Source organism: Nematolebias whitei, chromosome 6, assembly GCF_014905685.2.
Source record: "Nematolebias whitei isolate Nwh7 chromosome 6, NemWhi1, whole genome shotgun sequence".
Lineage (NCBI taxonomy): Eukaryota > Metazoa > Chordata > Actinopteri > Cyprinodontiformes > Rivulidae > Nematolebias > Nematolebias whitei.
In genome coordinates, this window is record NC_056503.1 from 36,450,437 (window position 1) to 36,469,446 (window position 19,010).

Genomic DNA, 19,010 nt, shown 5'->3' on the forward strand with positions numbered 1-19,010 from the left:
GTGCTGTAATGTCTAGGATTTCATCAGCAGCCTCATAACTGTAAGCCTTTGTAAGCTGCTTTTTGTTACAATGCCACAGGTGGGCTGTAAACAGAGGGATGGAAAAGGCTTTGAAAAAAAGATATCTGCACACTCAATATAAACAAAATTAATTTATCTTTAAACATTTGCTTGTGTGTATAGCTAGCATCACTGTCTGTAAATATATCTGTCATCTACAAGAACCCTGGTTATGTAATGCCCATAATGTTATCACACATCTTGAGGGCTGAGACAGAAATAATTAAAGTTCTTATTCTTCTCTTTAAAATGATGAAAGTATTTATTTGTAAAAGATTTAATGTCAAAATCCATAAATACAGTTTAAGTAATAACTCATGTATACCATTACTAAATGAAAAGCTATGAAGTTATAAAATACCTGCATTGATAAAACGGTAAATGAGATTTTTTCTTTTATTACTAAATAAAAATTGTTTCAGTGTGAACACAACTATTCTTTTCTTCAGGTGTAAATCTTTGCATTGCATGGTTTTTAGATTTATTTTATCAGATTTATCTTTAATGATGGCCTTCTTATCCTTTACTAATACAAAAAAAAATCCCACTGTATTAAACTGAATTGGATAAGAAACAAAGTTTAAAAATGTATGCAGCTGATGGGTACAGGCAGTCCAAGCAACATGTGGCTCGTGAGGCAAAAACTCAGACATAGGAGTTCGGAGAGGCCATGGAGAATGACTTCCGTACGGCTTCGAGGTGATTCTGATCCTATGTCTTGGGGGGGAGGGGCGGGGGAGCTGTACACCACCAACACTGTTTATAGTGGAGGTGGTATGCTGCTGACCTCAACTCGGGATGTAGTGGGTCAGTGAGCGGAGTACGTCGAAGACCTCCTCAATCCCACCAGCACGTCTTCCACTGAGGAAGCGAAGCCTGGGGACTTTGGGTCGGGCTCTCCAATCTCTGGTGCTGAGGTCACCAAGGTTGTTAAAAAGCTCCTCGGTGGCAGGTCCCTGGGGGTGGATGAGATTCACCCGGAGTTCAAGGCTCTGGATGTTGTAGGGTTGTGTTGGCTTACACGACTGCAATATTGCATGGACATCGGGGAAAGTTCCCCTGGTTTGGCAGACTGGGGGGGGGTGGTCCCCATGTTCAAAAAGGGGGATCGTAGTGTGTGTTCCAACTACAGGGGATCACACTCTTAAGCCTCCCTGGTAAGGTCTATTCGGGGATTCTGGAGAGGAGGGGCCGTTGGACAGTCGAACCTCAGATTCAGGAGGAGTAGTGCAATTGTCATCCTGGTTGTAGAACAATAGACTAGCTCTACACCCTCAGCAGGGTCCTGGAGGGTGCATGGGAGTTTGCCCAGCCAGTCTACATGTGCTTTGTGGACTTGGAGAAGGCGATTGACCATGTCCCTCAGGGAACCCTGTGGGGGGTACTCCGGGAGTATGGGGTACCAGGCCCTTTGATACGGGCTGTAAGGTCCCTGTATAACCGGTGTCAGAGCTTGATACACATTGCCAGCAGTAAGTCAGGCTCGTTCCCGGTGAGAGTTGGACTCCGCCAAGGTTGCCCTTTGTCACAGATTCTGTTCATAACTTTTATGGACAGAATTTCTAGGCGTAGCCAAGGTGTTGAGGGGATCCATTTTGGTGGCCTTGGGATTGTGTCTCTGCTTTTTGCAGATGATGTGATATTATTAGCTTCATCACGTTGTGAGCTACAGCTTTTTCTGGAGCGGTTCACAGCAGAGTGTGATGTGACCGGGATGAGGACCAGTTCCTCCAAATCCGAGGCCATGGTCTTGAGCCGGTAAATGGTAGAGTGCCCTCTCTGGGTCGGAGAGGAGGTCCTGCCCCAAGTGGAGGAGTTTAATTATCTTGGGGTCTTGTTCATGAATGAGGGAAAAACGGAGCAAGAGATCTATAGGCGGATAGGTGCGGAATCTGCAGTGAAGCAGGTGCTGTACCGGTCTGTCGTGGTGAAGAGAGAGCTGAGTCAAAAGGCGAAGCTCTCAATTTACCGGTCGATCTACGTTCTTACCCTCATTTTTGGTCATGAGCTTTGGGTTGTGACTGAGAGAATGAGATCACGATACAAGTGGCTGAAAAGAGTTTCCTCCGCAGGGTGTCTAGGCTCTCCCTTAGAGCTAGAGTGAGAAGCTCAATCATCCAGGAGGGACTCCGGTAGAGCCGCTGCTTCTCCATGCCTAGAGGAACCAATTGAGGTGGCATGGGCATCTGGTTAAGATGCCTACTGGACGCCTCCCTGGTGAGGTGTTCTGGACACGTCCCACCGGGAGGAGACCCAGAGGAAGACCCAGGACACGCTGGAGGGACTATGTTTCTTGGCTGGCCTGGGAATGCCTTGGGATTTCCTCGGAGGAGCTGGCCCAAGTGGCTGGGGAGGGGGAAGTTCTGGGCTTCCCTTCTTAAGCTGCTACCCCCCGTGACCCGACCCTGGATAAGCGGAAGAAAATGGATGGATCAAAAAAATGTATGCCATTAAACTAAAAATTATAGAATTAAACTGTATTATATTTTAATTATAATTATTATTATGTAATTGAATTAGACTTGTTTTTTTCTCTCTTTTTTTTAACCGCACCCTAAGACTTTTTTTTTTTAATTGGCACTCTCACGCTCTATAAATTAACTAAACAGAAATGAAATTGTATACTTTTCATTCAAATACTGAACCATGAGCCACTTATGGATACTGTATGATTGCTACTTTTTATATTGCATGCCTAAAATGTTTTGTTTTAGACTAATTTGAACAAATTATATTTTAATGGAAATTTATCCATGTCACATAATTATACCACATAAGAATTTGGCTAAAAAACATACTTGATTCACAACATTTCTCTTCAAAAAATATTTATGCAACTATATTTTTGCTTCTTTTTTCAAGTTACAGATATTTCTCATCAGTTTAAGTAGTTCTAAATTTTCAAACGACCAATTTGAAATTTGCACATTTATTAAATAGAAAATGTCTGTCCTTTTTAATAAGTACCATTTTAATGATAATGTTTTTAGGAAATAAATCAACAGTATTCATATATTTAAAGGAAATTAACTATTAGGTACTGGGTAATTCATATCAATGAAGGTTTCATGCATTTTTTTACATGCTTGTTTTACAATAGCAAATAACTACCATTTTGTTATAAACTTGTGAAAATAAAACTTGTAATAGTCAATGTATGCTGTTTCCTTTAAGTCCGTTTTAAGGTACTCAACAATAACCACCTTCAGATCCGTGGCATCAAGAAAACTGATGAGGGCTTGTACATGTGTGAGGCTCGCCTCATGGCCCGCGGCGAGATTGATCTGCGTGCCATCAGTGTCGTCGTGAACGGTTAGCAACACTTTCTACTTTCTTTTTGTTCCTGGACACATGTTTTTGCATGACAGGTGACAATTAAATAAGCTGTTGAATGTTAGAGGCGACCAGGCTCGGTATCATTGTAGAAACAGTTGCCCATAGCAACTGCTTATCAAAGATAATTTATGCTAATAAAATCCGTTTCTTGCAATTTCTGAGACTAGAAAATTAGTTGGCCTAAAATTAGTTGTTTGTTTGTCACTGAAGCAGTTTCTGTCAGTTTTTGCTGGTTGTCTTTCTTAGCATTTATAGTACCAGTCAACACTTTTGAAACGCCTACCCATTTTCCCATTTTGGGAAAGCGATCCAAAATTTTGACTTGTTCTTAATTTTAGTTTCAATGACAGTCTTTACACGTGTTTGTTTTATCTTTGTATTTCTTTTCTTGTTTTATATCCTTGTATTTTTTAGTACTTCCAACCATCAGAATATGGCAGTCAGAAGTAAACGCCACTGCAGATGTTGGTCAGCCGGCCATGTTAACGTGTGCTGTTGATGGCTATCCTGAACCTATGGTGACCTGGGCAAGGTAAATGTTTTTTCTTTATGAGTGATGCTTGTCAGTGCCAACATGTTGTCATAATATCGGTTTAAACCATGTTTATTATTTTTGGGCATAACAAAAGTTTTGTCATGTTTGAGTAATTTTTGAAAACAAACAAACAAAAAAATCATAACAGCCTGAATCAATCCTGAAGTGAATCCTGAATATTTAAAGTTACAGCATAAAAATCTTAGATTCTAAAAACCACACCATCTCTCTAAAATAGTCTGCCTGGAAATTGGGGGTTTAGCTTTAGTCAGTGAAAAAGGCCCAGAGGATTTGTTAATACATAGCATCAGTGGAGGTAAAAGCTGACAGGAACAAACTAATGAGGCAGGGCTAATCAAAAATAATGAGCTGTGTGGGTTGTAAGTGGACCAACAAAAAATTAGTTATCATCTTGAAAATAGGCGAACATTACTTCCACAGCTTAAGATTTTCCCACAAGTTTATCGAGTGGTTTGTTTCAGAGTTGCATCTCTTCTTGCATAAGAAGTACTAATTAGGCACGACAGTCAGTATAAACAATTATGGTTCTGTGATGTGGGTTGTCTTTCATTCCAGAGAAGGACTACCCAACAAATAAAGTTTTACTTACAATTAGAGAGCAATCGCCTCAGTTGCACGTCTTACATATTTTGAACAACACTGTAAAACATGCAAACTAGTTTTACAATTATTTATATTAATATAGAGTAATTGTTGAAAAGGAATGTCAACAAAGTCCACCGTTGATTTATTATATTTCTGTACATAAGACAGTAGGTTTTTAGAGACCTTCTAATAGATAATTTATTCGTGGCAATAGGACGCTTAATCACAAGGTATCAAAGGTGAACAGTGAAACCTGAAGAGCAGCATGTCAACAATAGGCACATTATCTGTGTATCTGAATACAGCCATTGATAGACTCCTGCTTTGTTAAACTGTTTCCATTTGTCTGGTTTCCAAGACAGCAGATAATACTGCAGACATCTTAGACCCTGGGTCGCAAAGTTATACCAGTCCAGGAGCTACAGTTCACTTTAGCTTCCCGCGCTTTGTTATCAGTGGATTCAGATTTAATCCAATTAGAGAGCACCAATAATTTGCTGAAAATGTCACTGAAACACAAAAACCTTAACAGTCAAGCCAGAAGGGAGAAAACAGTTTTTGCTTTACGCAGCTGGCAATGGTGCACTGTGAGGGGAAAAACCACACAAAAGAGCCTTAGGAGAAGTGCAGTCCTCAAATAATTGAAAACAAACTTAGAACAAACAATTATGTGGCCAAGACTAAGCCCTTGTTTTTGAGGCTGTAGTACTTCCTGGAAGTGTAGACTAAAAATGCCCTTTTGGTGAAATCCACAGCCTACAAAAAGAATTGGCCCAGAAACAGAGTGGTCATCTGCCGGTTAATCTCAAGCCACCACAATGTGTCGACATGTCTTTGGGCAAGACACTGAATCCCCCACTGCCCACCAATATGCTGAATGGGCTATAAGTGAGAATATATAAGTGCTGGATATAGTGTGAAAAGTATAATAAAAAATGTAACCTTTAATAAATTGCTACCTTAATGTGGTGAAGGGGTTTGAGTACCCGTGTGATCCTAGGAGCTATGTTGTTGGGGTCATCAGCCCCTGGTAGGGTCTCCCATGGCAAACAGGCCACAGGGGGAGGGGTCAAACTAAGAATGATTCAAGACTTTGATTAAAAAATAACAGTGGCATCAGGAAACCTCTCCCGGAAAAGGGAAATGAGGGCACCTCCTTGGAGCTAGGCCTGGGGGGAGCTCATTGGCAATCACCTGGTAGTCAAGCCTGGAATCCTGGGGCTTGGCCTGGCCAAGCCTGAAGAAATAACAAGAAGCCACCTCTACATGGACCCACCACCTGCATGGAGGTTGGGCCAAGGTTGGGCAGTAGAAGATGGAGATGGAGACATTTAATAAATGTTACTTGGTAACACACCAGAATCTTGGCCTATTGAACTCAAAGCATGGCTTTGAACAAAAGTTGCTGAGGGAGTGGCTCGGTTAAATAACCAGAGCACTTTAATTAACTGAGACAATTACACAAGTGGTTTAGACAACTACATTAACTGCACTATGCTCTCAAAAAACAAGCTAAAGTGCAAAAATCATGTTCAGTTACCTTGACCATATTCCATAAACCTATAGGGAAGGCTGATCTTACCAAGTTAGTTTCTATCTGTGAAACAAGTCGAGCCAAAAGAAGTGACAGAACTAGTTGAAACATGTTGACATGACAAAAAAAACTTTTTTTTTTTTATATGTGAACCTCTCACCTTTTTGTTCCGTCCAATTTTTAGCAGTCCACACTGGCAGCAGTCTAAAAAAAAAACAGGACTGGAAGGAAAGTCAGTATGATGGCTATCATAAATTTTAGAATCCCCTGTCTATATTTTGCACTTTATACTTGTATACAATAAAAATATATGGATGTGGTACATGGTATATACATGCATTCCATTCTGGAGCAACAGAAACTGTTTCTATATCTTTCAGATTCTAAATTGTTGCTGTTTTTCATTAGTACACACTGACCATCATTTTTTTTAATGCTAAAATATGATTCACACAAAGTATTTGTAATTTTTTTAATTGTTGCAAAATAATGCACACTGCTTCACAAAAAAAACAGTTTTCTTTAAGAGTTTCAGCGTTCACATCTTCTTTTAATGCTGCATTTCTGCTCAATCTTTTGGCCTTTCTTACTTTTTCCTCCAGAATTCTAGGAAATACTTCAGGTTTTTTTTCTTTTTTTTTACTTATGTATTCTAATTTTAAACAAAATAGTTGTAAAGTGGTGTTTGACAACAGCTTGGACTGACTAATTTAGAGTTTGATATCTGTTCTGTTGACAGAAATGGGGTCAAACTTGAGGACGAAGAGAAGTACGGTTTTAATGACGATGGCTCAGAAATGACAATAATGGATGTTTCCAAACTGGACGAAGGAGAGTACACCTGCATTGCCAAGAACAAGGCTGGAGAAAGTGAAAAAGAGCTCAGCCTGAGAGTGTTTGGTAAGATCAATTGTTGTATATATTGTACACACATGAACTAGTGACAATGAAACAGTAAAATGATCCAAGTGAGTGGGAATGATATATTTGAGCATGTATGTGGAGGAAGAACAATAGTAAGGTTTTGTGTCTGTTTTAAGACGGACAAGAATAAAGTGTTGTTCTTGTGTGGGTTGTTGCTGAAAATTTCACAGAACAAGTAAACAAGGATCAGCTCAGTAGATTTATTTTCCCCCCCATTATGATGTTCTTCTTGGCATTTAGTTTTAGTCACAATAAATATATTTTCAGTTCAAATCATAATATGAGTTCATGTCGTTATGTCAGTTAAATTTCTAGTGTGTTGGCTGGAGCAATTTGTTTCTCTAATGTGAAGAGGTGCCCTTTGTAATTTCTTCAAAGCAAACAATTAACACAAAATTATTCAAGACAGCAGTCAAAACCTATTGTGTACCTCATTGTTTTCCTAAGATTTCATAATATTCACCAAATTATGCTTGCCTTATATATAAAATGCTTCAATCTCGTGTTTTTTTTTTTGTTCAGATCCACCTCTGCATATAAAAATCCAAAATGTGGATTTTCAGAATCATTATTTACATTTGACCAATTCTGAGTTTGGTGTAAGGTGTCCACCATCACAGTTTTTGACTGGATATTTATATTTTATAACATAATACATCCATTATTACTTGTTAATAAACTTGATGGCACATATTAGTCTTTGCACATTTGTCATTTGAGTTACTTAAACCACAATCAAAAAGTAATATTGAAAAAAGAACATCAGTTGTGTTTTCTCTTTTCCTCTTGAACAATGCAGTTTGCATTAAAATGAGTAATTTAGTTTGTGTGATAAATATCCCTAGAATATATCTGATGGTATTACAGTACTTTAGATAGAAGGAGCAATCCAAGAGTTGACGAACAGAAAAATCTCAAAGTTCTCATATAGTTTTAAAGTAAGATTCTAATTTCTGTAAAGGGCTGCATTTAGATCAGTAAAGCACAAATTGCTATTGCTGAACACATTTGAATGCAGAACATTTAAGAACTGCAGTACCTGCAAGGCCACTGCAAAATGTATTTGTGTTGTCCAAGGCCTCACCAATTTCATACAATAAACTCACTACATTGAATTTGTTACCATGCATTGTCTTATCCGTGCATTCACCATTCATTGAGTGGAATAAAAATGATGAGAGCAGTCAGTAACAGTCACCCACAAGCCTCTGAAGTAGCACTTCAGTTTGCTTTGCTTTGCTCGTGTCAGCAGTGTTGCACTCTGCTGTGCTTTAAGGTTAACTCATGACAATTACCTCAAATGTGGACTATAATGAAGACGCCATCCTTTGAGATAGAGTAAAGTGGTATGTTAATTACATTTATATTCACCATGGTGATCAAAACTGCTACTGGTGGTAAAGTTGAAAACATTTTTCAATAATAGAAACCCTCTCACCTCTTAACAACTGCTCCTCATCTACCTTTGAACTCTATTTGCATGTTCTGCCAAAACACCTGACTACTTTTGTTTAGCATAAGTAGATATGTAATCATCAGGGTTGTGTTTTACAGTTAAACCCAAGATCACTTACATTGTAAACCAGACCACTTCAGAAATGAAGGAGCAGATAACTCTGACATGTGAGGCAACAGGAGATCCAACGCCTACCATTAGCTGGAGCTACGGGGAGCACACCTTCACCGAGAGCGAGCAGGTAAAGTCATAAAGAAAGAATAGGTTACTTTAATAGTCTCTAAATAACTTCGCATCTAATGCTCTAAAATATATTTAAAGAGCCAGCATCCTGCAGATGTTCCACCTCATGAAATAAAACAAATGGATTTACTTTATGTAAGAGGTGCATCCTGTAGTTAAAGAACTTCAGCTTTAGGCAACTACTACATCCAAAAAAAAAACATTTGGAAAAATACAATAGTGCCAATTTTTCACTTGTAATAGCACATAATCTAATCCTTAAAAAATGTTTTTTTTTTCCAGACTGTATGTGATAATTTCAAATTTTAAACATTTCTAAAGTTTCAGTTTTCTGATGTACATCTCATGTTTCGTACTTTAACAGAATCGAAATACATTGATTTCTTGTTGATTTACTTACTTGAGTATGCATTGTTTGTGATGCATTTGTATGTGAAATTGGGACACGTTTAGCAGTAACCACCAGGGAGGAACACAAACCTGCAAGCCACAGGTGTTTTGAGGAGACAAAGTGAATACCTTTAACCTACTTTCAAATGATATATTGATTTGGCGCAGGTGGAGAACTTCACTGCAACAAGCTTTATTTGCCATTGATTATTTACACCGACTTAGCTGTTGTTTTGAGATGGTCTAGTGGATCTCGTTATCATTTAGGTGAAACTTGTCAGGGTCAATTGAATTCATTGATGCCACTTGAGTTTCTTTGATGTTAAAGATAATTCTATTAAGAAACCACTTTTTATTTTCCAAAATAATTGTATAAATTAGGACAGATGAAGTTTGCTTATATGTGCTAGAATGAACACTTGAATTACCAAGTGTTTGTCTAGGGTTTTCAGTCACTTTTATTATAATTTGTTTATGCCACTTGATTGAAAAAGGGTTGTTTTTTTATTTAGTTGCTATATTATCACTTATATTGCTTTATTTTAAGTTTGTTTGTGTTTGAGAGGCAGTTTTTAATTTTCCATTACATCTTTAATCTCTTGGATGTTCCCTTTATAATCATTGCACATCTAAATCATTAAAAAAAATAATACCTGATTGGTATTCTCATGCATCTGTTGTCCACACGGCGCATTTCTTCAAGGTCTTGGTGTCTCTTTGCAGCTGAGAAGGAAAAAAGTGGGTTATGCTTTAGAGGTAAACATCAGTTCACAGAGAATTTCTGGAACCAGTCCATTACATACGCTACATTTTCTCCCCACAGGTACATCTAAACAGGATCTATCAGGTATGAAATCCACGTGGCACAGAAATGTCCTGGAGTAGTGTGTAAAATTTGTCTTCAGATACCACAAAAACTCCCGCTGAAATCAAATTTGTCCTTTGTTGAAAATTTCCCAGCTGCTTCTTGAAAACCCCAAGGAGTGATCACATCAGGGCTCATGAAATTGATTTGACCGCTGCATGATTTCCAAATATAGTTTAAAAACTTCTCTGATCTTGTAATAGAAAATATCTTTCTTACAAGATCAAATGAAAGTTTGGTTAATGACACAATAAAAGGGAAACATCATTTCTGTGTTGCTTTTGCCTGATCATTTCAAACTTTCCATCGCAGCATGAGGTTACCGTTCAAGCACAGCTCAGTGTCTCATCTCCATGTTACTGTAGACTGTCTAACACTGGTCCCAGTACTGCATACAACTTGAGGTTAAAGGCGCTCCACTTAAAGTTTATCTTTTAAGTATCAAAGCTGTATGCCTCTGCTGACAAAATAAAACAATTAAAATAGCTGTTACTAAAAATAGATGTGGCCTGGGGTATAAAGGGAAAAAAAACTGGCCACTTAAAATCCATTTCAACTGATATGAATTCAAGCTGACTTCATGCAAATGGGACATTTCACGGCCACCTGTCTGTTAGATATTTAAAAAATACACTTTGATTGGAGCATCACTCAGAAGTGCAAAACACACTTCCACCATATGACGCACTTCATGACTAGCCTTTTTTTCCTCCATTTCCTTTGTAAGTCGGCTCACCTTCTGTGGCTAGCCACTCTGGCACACATGGATGCACTGCAGAGTAACAGTCTACACCTCAGTTCTATTATCCAATGTCAAGTTCCCACGAGAAGCCTGTGTATAGAACACATCTGCCAGCTGGTGTGCCTCGACTTCCTCTGCTGTCACTTCCAGTTTGGCTTGTTTTTTGGTCTTGAAGCTGTAATGGATGAGGAGAGACTCATTACTGGTGAAAAATAAAATTCAAAGCTTCACATCTCACCTTCATATCATAAAAAAAACATTTCCTGGAAGGTTGTTCTGTTCTTGTGAAGAGCAGTTCAGTATGTGCAGGCTGGCCATGTCACACAGTGTTGTTTTTTTATTTATTTATTTTATTATAATAAATAAATGCTAGACCCGATAGTATGCACGACCAGTTATTTTATTTTTGCACTTTTGTGTGTGTGTGTGTTGAACTATGTCACATTGCACATGTCAGGTTTACAGTAGTGGCAGTGTGATTTGTGCTGTAGTGTACTGTATGCTTAGTGATCTGTGCCATCTCTTCACAGCTGTCCTAAAATGATTAGCAGCCATGCATATTCACAATGATGCTAATTGTTTAGACTTTCCCTTTATGGCTTTGATTACCAGCAAAATAAACTGTTTCTGTGGTGAGCATTTGTTGAGTACACAAGAGAAAGGGCTGCTAATTGTTTACCTGCTTTGTTTGTATGTCCGTCCGACATACCACTTGTAATCACCACAACAGCTGTATGTTATCCAGGATGATTGTGAAAATGTATTAACTTAGCAATTATTAAAGGTGAACATGATGAATAGGAAAAAAAATAGGAATGTGCCAAAAAGCATGTTTCCGTTAACACACTGAGGTGAGATTTTCATATTGGTCAGAAAACTAGCACAGATCTGTGTTCTGAGAAGTGTGATGCTGATTAATAACCAGAATTAATTAACAGTTCATTTGAATGTGTTTTCAGTTTTGTTAGGCTTTTTAGTCGGTCAGATGCTATCAATTCTAGTGCATGAGTGTATTAACAATAGAAAAAGATATTTTATGGAAAACCACTATATCATAAAAATAATTTTATTTATAAAACGGAACTTGAGATTGAGGCTGTTAATTTAGATTCAGTTTATCTGGCATTTATGTATAAGAGACATAATACAGTGGCATTTTAGTTATAAATCCATTTCATCATTGTTGTACAGAATAACTGTACATCATGTGCTTTTAAATCTCATACTGAAGTTTGTTTACTGTGTGGAGTGGAAACAATATATACCAGTAAATCATGTGATCTTTAAATGCGTGCACCAACAAGATCAGGGCTGGTTGGGTCAGAGGTCCATTGAAGGTATTTTCAGGTCGGCTGCCATGTTTTGAAAGAATCTGTAAAGATTTGCACTATTTTTTTAATTTTGTAATTATTTATGACAGATTTTGACCACAACTGCAGCAAAAATATTTAAGTGTTCAGACGGTCTGATTCCTGCTTTGGCAGCTGAGCTGAATGCACTTCTTTCAAGAGATCTCTAACCCATCTAGTCCTGGTCTTGATGGTGCATGCTCATAAGGATTGCATGATTCATGTACAGTATTACCCATTTTGCACTTGTTGTCATGGGTGACTGCTCAGTAAATTAAATATAATACAAGCTTTGAGTGAGGAGGGGATTCAAAAACCAAACCATCAAAAATGCACGTTTAGATGTTTACTTACTTGATGAGCAACATTTGTTGTGACTGATGACTAATTAACAAAACTCATTTTACTGATTTGATCTTGTGTGGTAAATGCATTTATAAAAAAATATTTGCAAATCAGATTTGTCAGGAGTACTTGGCAGCAATTTTGATTCACACCCACAAGATGTGAATCAAAACAATGTGAAAGGGTAACATTTGCAAAAAAAAAGTCCTCATTAGTTAAGGAGTTAGAGGAGGTTTTACCTGTTTTGAAAAAGAGTTGATTTGTATTAGTTGCATTAGATTATATGGAAACAACCTGGCATGACCTTACTCACTGTCTGTTTTCCTGTCTGAACTGGCACACCAAACCCACATGACTAACTGGTATTTTTGCATATTTTTTATACAATGTATTATTCCAGGTATTTTCTGAGATAAAAGTAATTCCAAAGTGCTCCCAAATTTTCCTTTTGCTATATTTTACGGTTCTTCGACGAGATTTGTTTCAAGCTAAGTCAAACACCTTTCCAAATGAATTTAAATCACAGGCAGTGTGGTTCATATTGACGTTGTAATGACACACACCACCTATTTTTTATAAAGTTATATTGTATTTCCTTAAAGTCAGGAAATGACATGGAATGAAGTTGCATTTCTATTTTGTGCCCCATTAAGGAAGATGCTCCAGATCTTTTTTTGCTCGTGAATAAAAATCCAACTTATGTTGAAGCTCTAATTAGGTTCTATATCTGGGTTTTCTTTGGTCTTATGGAGTTCAAACGTTAAAATGAGGAGAAATCAATTCATTTTCAGTAACCTGCTCAGCTGTAGGCTGATGAAAGCATTACCCCTCAACCATTTAAAGAGCAGCACTGTGTGACGATTGAGGATTACTGCTCACTGAAAGAAAAGGAATAAAAAGGACTTTGTTTAAAAAAGACGACTTGTGAGAATGTGTTTGCTTGGAGTTACATTTCAAATTTAAATTTGTGCTCATCTGGGGTTAGTTTTGTTTGTGTTTCTACAGCTATCAAAGTTAAGTGTTTATACGTTTAATTCAAAAACTTTCATGATTTTACATGTGTTTTTTTGGTTCACTCAATCCTTTGAAAGCATTTCCTCTGAGTTGTTTTAGATAAGTGTGTGTTTAATAACTGAATATGTAAATGAAGTATTTATCCATGCTTTGTACATTATCTTCATAATGAATGTTTTGCCAATTTGAATACTTATTAAACATTCTCCTTGATGCAGACGCTTCAAGCTGCAATTATTTGGACATATTCCGAGTAATACAAAGTAAGGGTGTTGCAAAATGTTCCTTTTTAATCAAACTTAAAAGTGCAATAATAGTAAATTGGTTAACAGGATTTTATGTCTCCTGTGTGTTGTGCATTTGAAAAAAAAAAATCAGTTAAAAGCCAGAAATCCATTTAAATTCCAGCTTTGTATAAAATTCAGATTTCCAGTTAGACTGCAAGTTACAGACTCAAGAGAGAAAATTAGTGATTGTTATATCAGTAATGAGATGCTTTAAAAAATTGCAATTAATGTTGTGTGGCAGTGATTGGGGCGAGGCGTTTGAAAGCAGAGGCATGCAGTCTTGTTTGTTGGTGCAGAAAGAACATTGTTTCTGTAAACACAAAAAGCTACTCATTAGCAGCACTCTTGCTAGGTCAGTACTGGGCTATGAGGATGTCTTCAGTTAAACACTTGTCAAGTTTCTGTGATGCAGTGGGAAAGGGTCCAAGGCTCAGCAGTTCATGGCACAGGACAGTTTGACATCCAGCTAATAACCCCCCACCCCCACCCACCACCACCACCAGTTCTGTTACAGCTTTTAGTGTATTAATATTAGTAGGTCTCTTTTTTCTCTGCATTGGCTCCTTCATGCTGACATTATAATTTAGATTGGAACAAAGAGAGTGGATTATTGTCTATGGAACAGAATAACAATAAGCTGGAAAAAAGACAAATCTCATGGGTGTCAGAAACACATTGTTCCGTGTGTTTGCTTGAATAAGCGTTTGGGTGTCCTTTGTTTTGCAAGCTCACATCTGCGGTTGTTCGTTGTCCTTTTGTCTCAAGCAAACACCTGTCACAGATATGACAGCAATACTTGTCAGCTCACTTACAGCCGACGCAGCGCTGTGTTTGTGGACGAGGTAGTGACGTTCCACATTGTTGGGTTGCTTGTTTTAATTGAGAGCCTGTTCATTCACAGCATTATAATGACGTGCAGCCAACTGCTACGTTTAATGATGTACAACCTTCTTTGCATGAAACACTTCTAATATGTGCTTAGCTTTGATTCTTATTTCAACAATAAAGGAAGCTTTTGCTTTTGTACAGCTTTCTGCTGATATATTATAATGTATGAGAGGTTTTAGATGTGAATTTTAATGGTTTGATTTACTGCTTTGCCCTATAATTATTCCAGTAGATCGATTTCATTCACTTTTACATTTTCTTGCCGTTGCACCTGATATAGTAGCTGTCCATCACTTTGCTTGTTGCACTTCAATTTTCTCTTTGTAGACCATCACATCTCATTGACATGCTTAACATTTACTCGTCAGCATCACCACAGAGCATGCTGTCCAAAAAGCTTTCTGTCTCGTGGAGTTATTCAGTGTTGTGTGATTTAATTGGATATAGCATGTTATCTTCACCAGTGTTGTCCAGAGATTTTTATCTGCCACGATGGAATGTAATTCTGTCTGAAGTTGGATGAACTGGAGAGTGTATCCCAGCATGATGATGTTGATAATCTTTTATTTATATAATTTATATCTGTGGTTTTAGCCATGTTCAACTATTACATTATGCTAGCTTCAAATCAAACGTGTTTTTTGTGTTTAATTATAGATGATTTAGTTTTTATTTATTTTTTAAAAATCTACCTAAAGTTCTGAATTGTATTATTTTAATGCCTGAATAAGAACACAACCTAATGTGGTCAGGTAGTTTAAAAAAAATCAACTCAGCTATGGTTTGTTTGATATTTTACAGTGTACAACACAAGAATGATCACTTTACAGCCTCAATGTTTTACTCTTGACTGAGCTGTTATTATAGCTACAGAAATATCTTTGTCAATTTCAGACTCACAATACGATACAAACCAGACCATTGTTGGGTAAAAATGAAATTCAGACAATAGAGCAGGTTTTGTAAAACTTCAGGGGAAAATAAACTTACCGAGTTATTACTACAAATATACAATTCTGGGTTTTGCATCCACGCAACAAAAAGTTGAGACAAAATTATCTATTTCCACCTGTATTTACACACACAGAAAAGGTTCTTCAGAGTCTTGATTGACTTGGATAGTAACTGGTGTTTCTTGGTGCAGAAAAGGCTTTTTATCAAATAAAGGCAGCAGTAGGAGAATAAAATGGATAGCGAGTCGATAATTGCTGCGCTGCTTTTATCATAGAAGACTGGCCTAGCTCTGTTGTTGCAGTGTAATAGAATCACTTCTTCCTGATAAACCAATAACCCTCTTATCTGTAAGAATTTCTGCAATCACGATGCCAATATACTTTCCTTGTTTTGGTGCACAGTGCAGTTAACTCGGTAAGAATTCATCAAAATGTACCTTTAAAAGAAAATATTGTCACATAAAAGACATAGTACCATAACTCCACCTGTAGCTGCAGTATTGATCAAATCTAAACATTCAAATCAGGAACTTAGGGAGGACTTTTTTTTTTCCATGCCATGTGCAGCATCCCAGCTTTGAGTGGATGGAGGATTATTTTCTAAGAATTACTTTGCTCTGTCTGTTGTCTTTTTGTCCTCTACAGGCATCATGGACTCGGCCTGAGCAACACAAGGTATTCTAAATGCATGGCTTTTTCCTGCACCCATCCATCACCATGTCAGGGAAGTCTAATTCAATTCTGAACGGATGCAGATCAAAATTCTTGATCAAATAGGGGTCAGTGAGAGTGGAAATGCTCAGAGTGATGCAGTTGAATATCAGACCAGTCTTTGTTTTACATCTGCAACCTGAAATTTTGTTCACTACATTTCACTTGTGCTAGTTTTCCCTTCACCTGTATCTTATCTGAGACTTTTGTTTGATCGTTTTATTCTCAACATTCTATTATATTCCTATGTAGTTTAATCATCTTCAGATATTTATTTTGTAGAGTTGTGTTTGTCTTTCCATTCACTTCTCCAGATTTCTGTCACCTGTTACATTTTAATTATTTTTCCAAGTGAATTTCATATATTTTAATGCAGTTTATAATTCTGACATCTTGGACCAAAGATGTTGAAATTTGCCTGTGCTGCAGCGGAGTATCAGACCAAGCTCTGTTCCTGAAAGAATGTGAAAATTGGCTAAAGAAAGGGCCTTTTTCTCCAACATGCTTCACTATCAAATATGTGTTCTACATATGTGAGAAAATCGGTGAGAAAATCTGTCGTTTCAAACAGCCACGCTGAGTGAAACGTACAAAGCCTGAACTCATTCATGTTCATGTTTTAAGTTTTAGGTGTGCTTTTACAAATTGCGTCATTGATCATCAGCCCAGCTACTGTATGTTTTAAGTGAGAGATCTAATATTAGATCACGGTGGTTATTTTTACGTTTGTTGCATTTGTGTATTTTTAGACCAGTTGTTTCCACAAATAGTCCTCATTAATTTGAAATATCAAGGAGGATTGCACATCAGAAAATTGAGGTTTTCTAGTTATTGTTTTTTTTTTTCATGTCCACGGTTACCAGCTATGGGATACCATTTGTAAAGTTACACAGTCAAAAATTAACATCAATATTTTGGTTTTTAGCCTTTCACATTTAAAAAAAAATATATATATGTTTTTTTTATTTTAAAGTCATATTTTCACCATGTTATTCATACATTTATAAATGTCCTAGTTCCAAACTAAATATTTAATTTACAAGCTAAATATTTAGTTTATAAACTAAATACTTGCAAGTTAAATGTTTAATTAGCAAGCTAAATATTTAGTTCCACACTAAATATTTAGTTTACAAACTAAATGTTTATGTCCAAGCAAAACATTTAATTTACAAACTAAGGGGCCGTTTACACGGCGCGTATTTTGAGTGCATCCGCAGCTTTCTCTCTGCGGTTCTGCTGATCATTTACACGACACCAGTGGCCCCCTCTTTGAATCCGGAGGTTTTTCAACCCACCTTCCAGAGTGGAGGTTTTTCGCTGACCCCCCGCTGATAATGTAAACATCTCCCGCTGAGGCTTTGTATTAAACCACATGCGCAGACAGACGCTATATTTCTATCAACATGGCGGCAGACACACTGCTTTCAGAACCTCAACTGATGGAATATATTTTTAATCTCGTAGTTAATCTATGTCAGATTCCAGGTGCTGTGGCCGACATCTGTGTTGGAAGAAACACAGTCTGATCCAGTTCTAATGTCGCTGTTTATAGAACGTGGCACGCGCACACGTCGCGCTGCACTATAACATCTAAATGTACTAAATAACCACAGTTTAATAATAATAAACAGTATATATGTTAGTGTGCGAATAGTTCAACATCTGTCTCTTCGACGTCCTCCTGCACTGCACCTGGGCCGAGCCTCGTTCAGAACCGGTCCGCCTGGTGGAAGGACAGCTTCTTCTTCTTTCAGGAAAAAATAAAAACTCAGTTGGTTGTTTTGTAACCGAAGTAAACACAAACTAACATTGTTAAGAACATTTGATTTACCTGCTGTAAAACAGCTACTGATTATCACAGAGTAAAGTCCAACATCATCGACTTGGTTCTGGTCCACTCAGCGACCGGTGTGGAGCTGTTAGACGAAGCGGCCCCGCTTGGCATCAAATCTGTGGGCTCATCCAAAATCCAGCTTTAACTTGTTGTTAAATTGTTAGCTGAGCTGTTTAGCTCACAGGAAAGGAGCGTGCCACATGCGCATTAGGTGAAGGTACAAAATTCACAGCACCATCTAATGACCCGGCATGGTAACTACAGCGGATTCGGGAGGGCGGGGGGGAATCCTCCGGATGTATGTAAACCCAAAATCCGACCGTGTCAACGCAAATCTTTTCTTCTAATTAACATACGAAAAAACCTACATTTCCCCTCCATCGTGTCCATGTAAATAGGGCCTAGCAAATTAAATATTTATTTTGGAAATTAAATCTTTATTTTGGAAAATAAATATTTAGGTCTAAGCTAAATATTTAGTTGGCAAATTAAATATTTATTTTAGAAATTAAATGTTTAGCTTGGAAGATAAATATTTAGGTCTGAGCTAAATATTTAGTTAGCTAATTAAATATTTATCTTAGGAATTAAATGTTTAGCTTGGAAATTAATGTTTAGTTTGGACATTAAATATTTAGCTTGGACAATAAATATTTAGTTTGGAAATTAAATATTTAATTTATACCTAAATATTAATTTTACTAACTAAATATTTAACTTGCAAGTTAAATATTTTGCTGGTTCAAGCACCGGTACCGACCACAACAAAAACGTGGGTGGGCTAGGTGAAGCACTACACCTGCCCCCACCCTCATTCGCCCCACTCTGGGCCCATGAGCAAGGCCCTTAACCCTGGTCCCTAAACAGGTCTCTCTTGAAAATGAGTTCTCGTGGCTCAATGAGACTACCTGTATAAATAAAGGCTAAATTAAAAA

General features: G+C 37.4%; 1 protein-coding gene across 1 annotated transcript in view; it reads left to right on the forward strand.

Annotated features, from left to right (window-relative positions):
• Window positions 1-19,010, forward strand: part of ncam1b (neural cell adhesion molecule 1b) — a 107,951-nt gene that overhangs the window by 61,377 nt on the left and 27,564 nt on the right. Inside the window, exons 5-8 of the mRNA XM_037677585.1 lie at window positions 3,235-3,372; window positions 3,811-3,928; window positions 6,811-6,971; window positions 8,550-8,692. Of these exons, the coding sequence (XP_037533513.1) occupies window positions 3,235-3,372; window positions 3,811-3,928; window positions 6,811-6,971; window positions 8,550-8,692 (560 nt within the window). The remainder of the gene's footprint in view (window positions 1-3,234; window positions 3,373-3,810; window positions 3,929-6,810; window positions 6,972-8,549; window positions 8,693-19,010) is intronic.